At 43.0% G+C, this 13,273-nt stretch overlaps 1 protein-coding gene across 7 annotated transcripts in view; it reads right to left on the reverse strand.

Moving 5' to 3' along the window:
* capn5b (calpain 5b) overlaps positions 1 to 12,960 on the reverse strand; it is a 50,999-nt gene extending 38,039 nt beyond the window's left edge. For all 7 annotated transcript variants that reach the window (XR_004021017.1, XR_004021016.1, XR_004021018.1 and 4 more), the window contains exon 1: positions 12,796 to 12,960. Coding sequence is in view for 4 of the 7 variants with exons in the window: in XM_030746810.1 (XP_030602670.1) it covers positions 12,796 to 12,960 (165 nt within the window). In the remaining 3 variants the exon portion in view is untranslated. The remainder of the gene's footprint in view (positions 1 to 12,795) is intronic.
* Positions 12,961 to 13,273: the final 313 nt, after the last annotated feature.

Genomic DNA, 13,273 nt, shown 5'->3' on the forward strand with positions numbered 1-13,273 from the left:
ACATCCCATTGAGTTCTTGATGAAGGCTCTTAGGTTCTTGTTGATCTTGTATAGTTCTAGGCATTCCAGGATCCAAGTGTGCAGCATCGAGTTATAGGCTTTCTTGTAATCAATCCAGGCAGTGCACAGGTTGGTCAGTCTGGTCTTACAGTCTTGAGTCACTGCTCTATCTACCAGTAGCTGGTGTTTTGCTCCCCTGGTATCTCTAAAAATTCCTTTCTGCTCATGTATTGAGCCATGTGCCTGTTCATCTTAGCCACTATGATGCTAGGTGCTTCCTTGTTGCACTGAGAGCAGGTTATTGGCCAGTAGTTAGATGGGTCCCTTCTGGGGATCAGGACTGTCTGGCCTTCGGTCAGCCATTCTGGGTGTATTTTATCCATTAGCAGTTGGTTCATTTGTGCTGCCAGGTGCTCATGGCTTCTTTAGCTAGGGCCTGGTGCTGTCTAACGCTTCATATTTGAGACACTACCTTGGATGTCTGCCACTGTGACGGTTACCGCAGCCTGTTCAGGGAGGTTGCTGTGGTCTGCATACTGTTTTACAGTCTAAACAAGGCAGCTGAATTGAGATTTAAAACATGTGCCCTAGGTGTGATTGTAAGTATGACTGTGTTAGCCCTGTGACAGTCTATCCAGGATGGGGTGGGATAGGCTCCAGCCCACCATTTGGCTTTAATCATAAACATTAGTGCTATTATCAGCCTTCACAGCTCATGTGCATGTAAAGCATGGATAGAGGCAGATCATAGCCTACAGATACAAGTGTGTGAACCTAAAGCACGCAAACACACAGACACACACAGAGGACACGACCAAGGTCAGTCATTTGCTGACTCTGCAAAGCTGAATGCTGCAAAAGCAAATGTTTAATCAGAAGCATAGGCCACTGCAGTGCTCCCTGGAGGCCTACAGTCTCTAGCAGCAGGATCCTCTCACCTTACACTGACCAGCACCGGAGTGCTTCCTCTCTGAAACGTGTCTGTCCGTGCAAATCGGCACAACTTTGTGAGGTAATGTTCAGATGTTGTACTGTGGAACTGTGTGAGTTAAGATATCTAATCACATTTATTCTCCCTGTCCGCAACAGCATTGATTGGTGGAGTCTGAGCAGTGGTGAGGGCTCCCTGTGGTCGCCTGCCATCCAGGGATTGGCTCAGGTGGAAAAGTAATAGAGTATCGATCAGTGCCTGGCCCTGCAGACACTGAAGTAATGTGAATATTGTGGCTGAGCACAGCCTAATCATTTACCCTGCTATTGAGAACCTTTCAACCAGCTTCATAGCCCTCCTCAGCTCCATTCATCAGCTGGTGTGGGGGAGTCATCAGCCATACATACAAACACACAAACAGCCGCAAGCGCAAAATCCCAAAAAGTGGAATGCAACAAAAAGAATCCAAAGTAACACAACATTTTGGAATAAATGAAATCTTGTATTATTTACGCCAAGTTTGCCAGTTTGCATTCTTCTTCCCTTCCTGCAATCCTCGACACCACTAAGTATCAGTCACCAGTGTTTTTAACATTATAGGCTTTGATTTTTATTATAATTTTCCATTTCTAATCACTACACTCTAATTAGTTTTACAGTGAATCATGGCTAACACAGCTGGAACAAGATTCACAAATGTGCAGCCGTAGCTTCAAAATAATGTATGTGTAATTTGGCTGGGCTCGTGTTCAACATTCAATGCCAATACAGGAAAAAAAAAGAGAGGATGACAACAAAGGTACCCCTTGTCAAATGTTTCTCTAACCTTAGCCAGCATACGTACTATGAAACGAGTTGCACTGACCTTTTAAAAAACTGCAGAATTATTGCATATCAGAAAAAAGTTTATTAGATGCAGACCTGGGTCAGAAAGACAGGATCAGAGCAAAATCAGGATATGATTAATGATAAATAATGCTAAAAATATTCTAATCCTAGTCATGTTAGGATGACCTAAATGTAAACTCTGACTTTGCAGAAATGCTCAGTACAATGAGTGCGCATACAGTATTTTAAATGAGCTTTTGTCTGGAACCTCATTAAATTTTGATTGTTCTGAACATTTCATTCTCTCACAGCCACTCTGCTCCTAAGTAATTTGATGTTTAACTTCATTATCATGCACTCTCCCTTGAATGAAATGCTGCACTAAGAGCTTGCAGAGAGAACAGCTTTTGTATCAACAAGTTAAACAGAGCTCTGCTTTGTCTTGTCAATTTTTGGGTCAGCTACATTCTTTTCTTTTTAAAAAGGGACAGATCGCACAAGAAAGAGCCACAGCAACATTCACTGTTGATGCTATGAGAGATATTGATCTTGAAAGCAAAGTGGTGCTCACTGCAAAGTGAAATGGGTGGAAAAGTTCCAACTCTTTGGACTTATTTGAAGGCCACTGCTCTCATTAATTCAAGTCTGGATCTACACAAGCGCCACCCACTGGCAGTTAGAAATAATAAACTTACTTCATCAGATAAGTACTTTGAAAGGGAGCCTATTATGCTCATGTGATCTCACACTTGGCCTTAGTGCAGCTAATCAGTTCATTTGCAGTCTGAAACAAGCTATTTTAACTTCCTTTCCCCTCCCTTATGTCACATTTTCTTCTGATTGGCTGCCCCTCATAAACGTAAGGTTGGAACAGCAGACAGAGCTGTGACTGAAATCATACAGAGCCATGAGTAGAAAAAAAAAAAGAGTATGAAACAGAGAGATTGGAGCAGTCTGAAGCCTGAACTTTAAATCAAAATAAAATAGGTCATCTGGATAAGAGGAAGAAAGTGGATGGATGGCCTAACCTAACAGAAAAAAATGTTTACTGTTAATGTACACAGGTATGGTAAAAGCCACCAAAAGACTTCAAGATCTTTAGCTGCTTGAATAGCTGTTCTTAGCTGGAGTTTGAATCCTAAAACATAAAATTAAAAAACAACTTATATTTTCTGTAATTTGTGGATTTTTTTTTCTTTCTTTAATTTTTTGTTTGCAGTTTAAAGGCATAATTTGGTTAGTTTCAGACAACAAACTAACTGGTTAGGTTTAAACTTTGTTTTTTTCAGCAGAAAGTCCTGAAGGAAAACTTGTCCTATGGAGAGGCTGCGAAAAGACCGAGTGTTGACACTGGACTAGGTCAAGCACCACCCACTGGTTTGTACTGATCAAACCTTTTCTTTATTCAATTAAAACAGCTCTGAACTATTTGGGCATGGCCACGGGACCTCTAGGGGTGTCCTGGGGTATCTGGTTACAGATGTTTGGGGGGGCTTTATTATCGTGTTCCTCAAGCTGCTCCTGAGCAGTTTCTGCGATGTGATGGGGATCACGGCCACTGCCATCGGGAAGCGCTTACGCTGCAGCGCTGTTTACATGATTCATACATGTCAAATTAACATTTACATGAATCTCTGGGGGTTGCAAGCAAAACATTGCGTGGCAACAGGACGATCGTTGTTATTCACTTCACCCGTCAGTGGTTTTAATGTTTAATGTTAAAGGTTGATTGTTGTGCAGGAATGTGCTTTTATAGATTCCAGTGCAAGACTAAGCAAATCCCCAATAACTCACTAAAGCAAATGACTTTTGCTTTTTTGTGCTTCAATAAAACCTTTAAAAATAGCTGGGCTAAAAATTGCCTGCTCAGGGTTCCTAACCTCCTGTCAGTGACGACACAAATCTTGTCCTGGCGAAAATGAAAAGGATGCTCCTCCTGCTTTCTCTCCCTTTGACTTCTTCCAGTTTTCCGTCTGCATGACTGACATCAGCACAGACCAAAACATATAATCTGTGTGACCCAGTTTCCATGGCAATGCACGCTGGCTGCACGCTGCAGCAGCACACAGGCAGAAGGAGGTTACAGCATTCAGAACCACAGCATGCTGTGAGAGGGGGATAACAGCGGCAGGGGACTCAGCTCAGTAAATCCTGAGGCCCTGCATCTGATATCATCCACCACCAAATGATACGCGCAGTGCCAGCTTATACAGGAGACTAGAGAGTGCAGCAGAGCAATGACTGATTACGACTGATGTTATAGTGTTAAATTATAAATGTTTAGTCTTTCTCTATGTCGCTACACTCATGTTCTGCAAGCACCTTTGGCCTTGATAGCTCTCGACCTGAGTGTTTTACAGGTGCAAATACTGCTGTCTATTTATGCCCAGATTCATAAAATAAAATATTTCTGCAGGGCATCACCTGTGCCTCACTGACTGATCAGGGAATGGGGTGTTATTTATGGGTATATGTAATGAGGATTTAATTATTCTGAACACGTAAAGTCATAGGTAAAGTGTCTTGTGTAAGGACAGGATTCAGATTAGATCTAATTATACACCAAGACTCCAAGTTTTAGCTCTCCAATTCAGCTGTGAGTGATGCACCCGGAGCTGTTTTTAGTAGCTGCCACAAATGCCAGCAAAATAGCTTTTTTGGGCTAGCTAATCTAACACCAATCAATGAACAATAAAAAGGGATGAATTGTTTATCAAGTTTGCAGATGATACAACAATCATCAGGGTACTGGGGATGCATACAGGGAGGAGGTTCACAATCTGATGTGTGCAAACAATAACATCACAGAGACCAAAGAGATGTAGACGTAGACTTCAGACCTACAAAGAAAACCGGACACACAAAGCTCACAGATAGAGACTCTAGCTTCAGGTTCTTGGTGGCCACCAATGACAGAGCATCTTTCCTGGAATGACAACACCTCAGCAGTCACAAGTAAGGAACAACTGGAATAAAAGCCCTAAAATACGGTACTATCTGTGGTAAGATACAGACAATATCCCAACAAATGTGCACCGGATCTTTGACGGATAAATTTTGGAGATTTCTCCGTAAACGGACAAGATTGGACCCTGAAAAATCCAAACTCTGAATGAACATCTGTTACATATCCAGATAATATCCATTTAAAGGTCTGTGACAGATCAGATCTTCCCATATTCTCTCCGGAAACATTACGAATAGATCTGCCACGGAGCATTCCGGAGCGTTCCAGATCTTTCTGGATATAGGCCCTTTTTGTCCAGTGTCATTTCTTAAGGAGGTTAAGGATATATATATATATATATATATATATATATATATATATATATATATATATATATATATATATATATACATCGTGCGTCACGGTTGCTAGGCGACATGCAGAGGTGAGGGCAGGTGACGCTGATATGAAGGCTAGCTGCTCGCTTCCGGCCTTTGCAGTCTTCGTGGGCTGCGAAGGTCTACGTGGGCCGGGTCCTTCGAAGGAAGTGGCCCCTGAATTTTTGACATCGTGCGTCGATATAATCTGTATGCCTGGAACTCGTGCACTGAGAAACGTTCCACGGTGCAAAGTGCGATTAAATGCGCTGCCAAAACAGCCCTGACCTGTCGAGGCATGGACTCCACTGGACCCCAGAAGGTGTGCTGTGGTATCTGCACCAAGATGTTAGCAACAGATCCTTTAAGTCCTGCAAGCTACAAGGTGGGGCCTCCATGGATCTGATTTGTTTGTCCAGCCCATCCCACAGATACTTGATTGATCTCCCGCACCAGAGTCCGATTGATTTGGATTTAAGAGTTAGTAATAACCACTAGATCTAGATATTTAACACATCCTTGACCTAACACAACATGTAGATTAAATGAAACTACATTTGGGACTATGTTTATTTAAAGGGTAATTGAACAAATATATATCAATAATCAAAAAAGAAAAGCAGAAAAACCTGTGTGCTATAACAAAGTTAATATAACAGCTAGCTATCAAACATCCAGTCTGCATAGTAACTCAAACACTAATATTTATTTACACCAACCAAGACAAACGTGCCTATTACTGCAACTAAGCAATATTTACATGTATTCAGCTGAATTCACACTTAGTCAATTTATGCAGCTGCACTACATGAAAATCTGGGTCAACCCCGTGGAAGTACAGTGATAAATGTACTGCATGCTGTTATTACTACTGTCATGGTCCTGGCCCAGTGTTTTTTGTTCTTTTGTTTTTGGTGTGTGGTTCATTTCTAGTTATGTTTGGTGTCAAGTCTCCATCTCTGTGCCCTTTTCCCACTTCCTGTTTTGGTATGTCTTGTTTCTTGTGTAGTGTATTTGGTTTTGCTTCCCCTTGTCTCGTCAGGGTCACATCCTTGCCGCCGCAGAGCGGTCCAGCCACATTTTTGGCCCTGATGTGGGTGGAAGGGGAGGATCCAGCTGCTGCCATACCTAAGGCATCCACCTCACGGAGGAAGCGGCGCACCCAGCATCGACACTCATCTCCACCTTCTGAGACAGCTATTCCTCTGGATGCTGAGTTTTTGGATTTCAAGCCACCACCACTGTCTTTATTCCTGCTGCCATAGCCCAATGCAGCAGTCTCCAAGCCCTTGCTGCCACAGCCTGCAGCAGCAGTCTCCAAGCCCTTGCTGCCACAGCCCGCACCAGCAGTCTCCAAGCCCTTGCTGCCACAGCCCACACCAGCAATCTCCAAGCCTCAGTCTTTGTCGGCTGCAGTAGCAACCTCCAAGCCTCAGTCCCAGTCAGCTGTAGCTCCAGCTCTTCCCCAGTCACTCCAGTCCTAGTCAGCTGTAGCTCCAGCTCTTCCCCAGTCACTCCAGTCCCGGTCAGCTGTAGCTCCAGCTCTTCCCCAGTCGCTCCAGTTTCAGCCAGCTCCTGTAGTTCCCCCTTGGTCACAGTCAGCCACTGTAGCTCTCCCTCAATCCGCTGTTTCAGGTCCTGTAGCTCTCCCTCAGTCCGCTGTTTCAGCTCCCTCTCAGTCCCCAGTGTCAGTTCGCCCTGCTTTAGCGTCAGGTTCCCCAGTGTCTGTTTTACTGCCCTCTGTCCCCATAGTCAGCGCTTCTGCTTTAACCCCCTATGGCCCCCTCGGTCTCCCCATCCTCAGTCTCCCCGTCCTCGGTCTCCCCGTCCTCGGTCCCAGCGCCATCTGCTCCTGCTCCCACGGTCCCACTGCCCTCTGCTCCTGCTCCCACGGTCCCAGCACCCTCCGCTCTGGCTCCCTCGGTCCCAGTGCCCTCTGCTCCTGCTCCCTCTGTAGTATTGGTCCCCTTAGCTTCCCCTCAGTCAGATTCCCCGACTCTAGTTCCACCTCAGTCAGCTCCTCCGCAGTCAGAGCCCCTAGTGTCAGCTCCTCCGCAGTCAGAGCCCCAGCTAGCTGTAGCAGCCTCCCAGTCAGAGCCCCTGTCACCATCATCATCACTAGACACACCCAATCCATCCCCAAAGCAGGCCCAGCTGTCCAGAGGGACAGCTGTGCGCCCTGCACCGCAGCCTTGGCCCGCTCAGACCGAGCCGCCAGGGGTTCCCGCACCAGAGTCCGAGCCGCCAGGGGTTCTTGCTCAGTCCGAGCGTCCCAAGTCTTCCGAGCGCCCCGAACCTTCCGAGCATCCCAAATCTTCCAAGTCCTCAACCATCCTGGGTTCAGGAGAATCTAGGCCAGCTAAGGTTCGGGAGAGTCTCCACCGCATGCCACGCGGCCGCCCACCCAAGGTCATCCGTCTCTGCCGGTACTGTCATGGTCCTGGGCCAGTGGCCCAGTGTTTTTTGTTCTTTTGTTTTTGGTCTGTGTTTTCTCTGCTTGTTGTCACGTCGTTGATGTTGCTGTGCCTGTGTGGTCCTGTCTACCTTGCTTCCTTTTTGTATTCAGCTCTTCGTCTGACTCCCAGAAGGATTTTGTATTTTGTTTCTTATCCATCCCAATAAACACCTTTTAAGTTATGTCAGTATCTGGAGTCCTGCATCTGGGTCCATCTCTGCCCGTCACACCGCCCGACATGACAACTACTGAGCAACAACAACAGTTTGTCCATATAGCTAACAATATCTTAACACAACATATTTCCACAGATTCCCACGTATGCTGCTCCCACACATCCGTGGGTGAACTGATCTTGGACCAGGTATAACAGTTTGTTACTCCTGCTGTGTGAATAACTACCCTCTGGCACTTAAATAATATTACAGGCAAAAAATTTGTAATTTCAAGACTCAAGAATCTAGACTCAGTAGAAATGGAAGTGTTGCACATACAGTATATCATGAGGTGATGATTTGAAGAAGCAAATTTTAAACTGCCACGAATGCTGAGTGGTTGAGTTCAGACATTTGTATAGCATTTAATGTACCCAAAAAGAAAAACTCTAAATAGATAATAGTGGTAGTTAGGAGGGCTCGATGCCATTCAACATGTCTGTACGTAATCTGATATTGCAAAATTTGTCCTTTGTCTAAACCACCTTGATTCTGTCGTTTTCGTCTCCTAAAAAAAACTTAATAGTATATGCAGTTGTGGGCAGAGGTTTACATCCACTCATCACAGGCATGAATGTCACGGTAATTTGGGGCTTTTTAATGATTTCTTTGAACTGTTCTTTTTCCAGGGTGGAATGATTATACAGCATACATCTTCAATGAATTTAAAGAAACAAGAATTGGGTGAACAAGTTTGAATTTAATTTGGATTTTCTCTAATTCACACAGCCTCAAAATTATACATACAAGCTTGAATATACACAAACACAGTGAATTTTTTTTTAGAGCTGAAGGCTCTACGGCAGAGGTCCCCAACCCCCGGGCCGTGGACCGGTACCGGGCCGTGGGACATTTGGTACCGGGCCGCACATAAAGAATAAATAACTTAAATTATTTCCGTTTTACTTATTATCTGCGCTTAAACTATATTTTATTTTGAAAAATGGGCGGATTCGCTCCGTTACTTCCCTCTATGACTTCCTCTTGACGTGTCAAGACGTTTCTGCTCACATGATATGTCACCGCTAAAATTAAACCCAGAAGCTTCAGGCCTGTCTAACGAAATCGGTTGGTTGACCTACATAACGCCTCTTTAAATTTTTGAGTGCTCAACAAGAGTAGAAAAGCGCTATGTAAGAACTAGTCCATTTACCATTTTTATTTATCAACACCGGGGATAGCAGTGAGGTAGACCCAGCCATCAAACTGACTCTCCAGCGCTTGACACCGCGGCTCTGCAGCCACGCTCCATGTGAAATTGGCCGAACCCAGTCAAACCAGAAGCCAGCAAAAATGAGTATCAGAGAAACAAGCTCAGGGGGCTTACACTGATTCAGTGTTATGGTGAGTTGTATTTTTCATGCGCTTTATACAGTAAAAATCACCTAAGTCGAAGTCGCACAAATCGGGTTTTCGCTCTAGTTGGATGGCATCTGCAGGTCCTGATTTTTCCTAACATTAATTCCAATAAAATCATCACATAAATCCGTCGGATATTCACCTACCTCGGATGAAAAATCTGGTCCCATTGTAATAAATTTCCAGTTAAATGTGATCGCATAAACTGGATGAGTTTAGCGCTAAAACCCTCCTCAGCTCCTGTCCGCCCACTTCCATGCATCGGCTCGTTCATGCACAACTACACACACACTAACAACGCCTGGAAATTGTTTTAGTGTTTATATCAGTTCATTTCACCGGGGACAATCGTGGCAAGTGTAAGCTACAAACTTGCACTTACGAGTAAAATTTCAGATTATAAAATTTGCAGAAGCAAATTCATAGATGAAGCAGAAGCCATTGCAGCGAAATTCGATAATAGACCCCAAACTGGGCCATTTGAATCCGACTGAGGTGATTTCTACTGTATTTGTTTTTGCGGTGTATCTTATTTTGAAGGCATGTTTTACCATGGCTCTAACAGCTGACCAGGGAGCGCTGTGGGCAGAGAGCCTGTTATTCATGTTGAGGCGGGATGTTACGAGAACGCTGCTGATAGAGTTGCATACGAATACAAAGTGGATTCCCGTTTTTTATTATTATAGAAAATATCACACTTGGTTATGGTCGTATCATTTATTTTGACGTATTTATTCGCCACACCTTAAAAGCCGGTCCGTGGAAATATTTTCTAACACTAAACCGGTCCGCGGCTCAAAAAAGGTTGGGGACCACTGCTCTACGGTGTCTTTTAACTTGACAAAACCAAGGTCTATTAACTTCTCGTTAGTGATCATGATTGACTACAACTGGTAGTTTCTCTTTGCCAGCATAAAAAGGATTTGTTTGACAGTCCAAGGAACTCAGAGAAGATCTGACGAGATAAAAATTCAGCTATTTGACCACAATGACAAGAGGTATGTTTGGGGGAGTAAAAGTGAGGCTTTCAAACCTAAGAACACTGCACCAGCTGTCAAGCATGGTGGTGGTAGCATCATGCTCTGGGGCTGTTTTGCTGCCAGTGGTACTGGTACATTGCACAAAGTGGATGAAATAATGAAGAAGCAGGACTACCCCACACAGTGTGTAGTGCGGGTGTATGCTGTACAATCATTCCACCCTGGAAAAAGAACAGTTCAAAGAAATCACTAAAAGCCCAAAATTACCATGATATTCATACCCATGATGAGTGCATGTAAACTTCTTACCACTACTGTAGGTTCGGACCAGGGTTATTATAGTTAACGAAAACGAACGAAATAACGAAAACTGAAAATGAAAAAACATTGTCGTTAACTGAAATAAATAAAAACTAAAATTAAAAGGAAGAAACGACAACTAACTAAAACTGAATTGTGAGTTTACAAAACTAACTAAAACTAACTGAAATTATAGATATTGTTATTTTTTCAAAAGTCTTGTGGATTGATATGAAATCATTTTTTTCCTCTCTCCGAGTTTAAGCTCGGAACGCCGTCGGGCAAATAGGTGCGCATGTGCGTGTGTGCGCACACTGCGCTGCTCCTCAGAGAGTCCCATGTGGTGTTTTTTTTTTTTTTTTTACTATGATAGCACAGATAGCAGCGAGTGTCTTGTTGTGGATGATGTTGTGGATGATGAAAAATGTATGGAACACTTCTTAGTCAGGAAAAAAAACACCAACATCAAAGTAGACCTGAGAAGCGCACACAAGGTAGCTACAGAAACCGCTCTCATCCTACAAGGCAACCTGGCCTCCACCTCCAGAGAAACGTGACTACTCGTCGGGTCAACGCAGCCACAAACGTTGTGTTTAGTCCTTGTGCGTTTCCTGCTTCTTTATCAGTCAGATAATAACAATCAGGACTAATAATCAAAGCATCAATATAAGGACTCACAAATGTCAGCAAATTCCTGGAGGGAGCTGCTGAAACTATGGGAATGGACGTGAAGGAATGAAGAAAGTGAAAAAACAGGGACAAATATGTTTGCACCCTAAAAACTGAGCACAAAGAGCAAGGACCAAAAAAACCCCAGCACACAACCACAAGGTAATTAACACACGCAATCCAGCTACGCAAGCATAAATGCGGACATGAGGTCGGACACTTCCGTAGGCTACATAGGCCGCAAAGACCCTGCAAGTCTAATCAGCGAGCATCTAACCAAGCTAGCTCCAAAACAGAAGCAGCATCAGGTGGTGAGAACATCAGGATGCAGCTGGATTTGAGCTTTGACTCCTTCAAGGAGTTTGTTTTTGTTTAACACCACATGTAGCTGTTGTTAATCTGCTGCACTGAGGCTGAACTTTATTGGGAGTTTATTGTAGAATTTATCGAGTTTTGGAGTTCATATTGTTCTTTGTTTCTCCCTGTTGATGTTCATGTGTGTCCTTAATATTACACACATTTAGCATGTAGTTCTGCTGTCTGTGAACAGTTGGTTGCTGAATATATTTCTTTAAAGGGTATCTTTAAAGGGTACCTGATTAAGTATGAAAATACTAAAACTAATACTGAAACTAACTAAAACTAAGCATAAAACCAAAAATAAAACTAATAAAAACGAGCAAAACCACTCTGAAAACTAATTAAAACTAACTGAATTAGAGAAAAAAAGTAAAAACTAACTAAAACTAAACTATAATGTAAAATCCAAAACTATTATAACCCTGGTTCGGACACATTTCCGAGCCTAAGCAGCTTTGAAACTAATGAGAGAAATATTTTAAAAGCACCAACTGTGTTCCTTGTGATCCATTTCTTTGACTTTAGTAAAGCTTTTATGTAATAGTTTAAAGTAACTGTATTATTGGTTTTTCTCTACTAGCCAATCCAGCAGGGGTGGTTCTAGAAATTCTTAACCTCTCCAAGCTCACAAAGGTTAACAGTAACTCATCTGATCAGGAATGAATACAGTTTAGTAAACTTGTGTGGAAAACATTGAGCATGATTTTCAGGCTCATGTGTAAACCTGTGTCCTCATACAGAAATGAAAAGAGCCTAAAGATTTTTTTTTGTGCATTCTGTTTTGCAAAGTGATAAAATAACTTTTTAGACAGTTAAAAGTCATAATTCTACTTAAATAGTAGTAGAAAAGTTGCAGCATCAAGATATATTGATGTAAAATAATTAAAAGTACTTATTATAAAGAATCATAATCATATTATTTAATTTTTAAGTCATCAATGTGTTTATCACTTTGATTTTGCAGCTGGATATTATTTTAGTTACTTAGACGCTGCTGGGTAGCTTTAGCTATAAAAAAAAGTATGGCACAATATATTAGTAGATCAAGTTTCAGGTAAGTGGCAGTGCCACTATATGCCCCGCCCTCTGGACACTCCCCTGCAATTAGTGATTTGTCCAGCAGTGCACAGATATCAACACTGTACATTAGATCAGTGCATACCTGTAGATGTTTTTCTCATACAAAAATAAATAAATGCAATTAAAAAAAATCATCAATAGTTTGGTTAACTGTAGATTTAATACCTACATATTTGCATTCATCATTTCACAGTTTTTGGGGCCTTATTAATGTCAGAAACATTTTTCAGCAGCAGTAAACCTTTAGTACCGCACTTGTATCAGTTTTTTTTCTGCTGAAACAAGCTGACCTACCCGAGGCCTCTTCCAGACGACACGTCCGATCCTGTTGCCCTGGTAAAAAAGCGAATCGTCTGTGGCGGGGAAGCGGGGGTCCTCGAAGAGCAGGCCACTCTGCAAGCACTGCCTCTTCAGGGTGGAGTACTGCTGCCCCTCGAAGGCCTTCACTGAAGTGAACATGCTGCAGCCCTGGAGGACAACGCAGATGACAATGAAGCACAGATTAGCATCCTATCATCACACCCACTGCTCTTCTATCATTACCTTTAATTCATAGATTTTAGCTTCTTCTCTAAAAAAAGTACAATCTTGTGTCATTTTTGAAAACAATTTTCCTTCCTGCTTATCTGAGTTTCCACTCACACTCATCCCAGCAGACTGACAGCCGAATCCAGCAGACGGTAATGCCTTAACAGCGAAAGCTCTCAGTGGAAACAGAAAGTCGATGTGCATGCTGCCTTGAGCACAGCCAGGCTTCACTGGGTCAAAATGA

Source organism: Archocentrus centrarchus, chromosome 14, assembly GCF_007364275.1.
Source record: "Archocentrus centrarchus isolate MPI-CPG fArcCen1 chromosome 14, fArcCen1, whole genome shotgun sequence".
Classification (NCBI taxonomy): domain Eukaryota; kingdom Metazoa; phylum Chordata; class Actinopteri; order Cichliformes; family Cichlidae; genus Archocentrus; species Archocentrus centrarchus.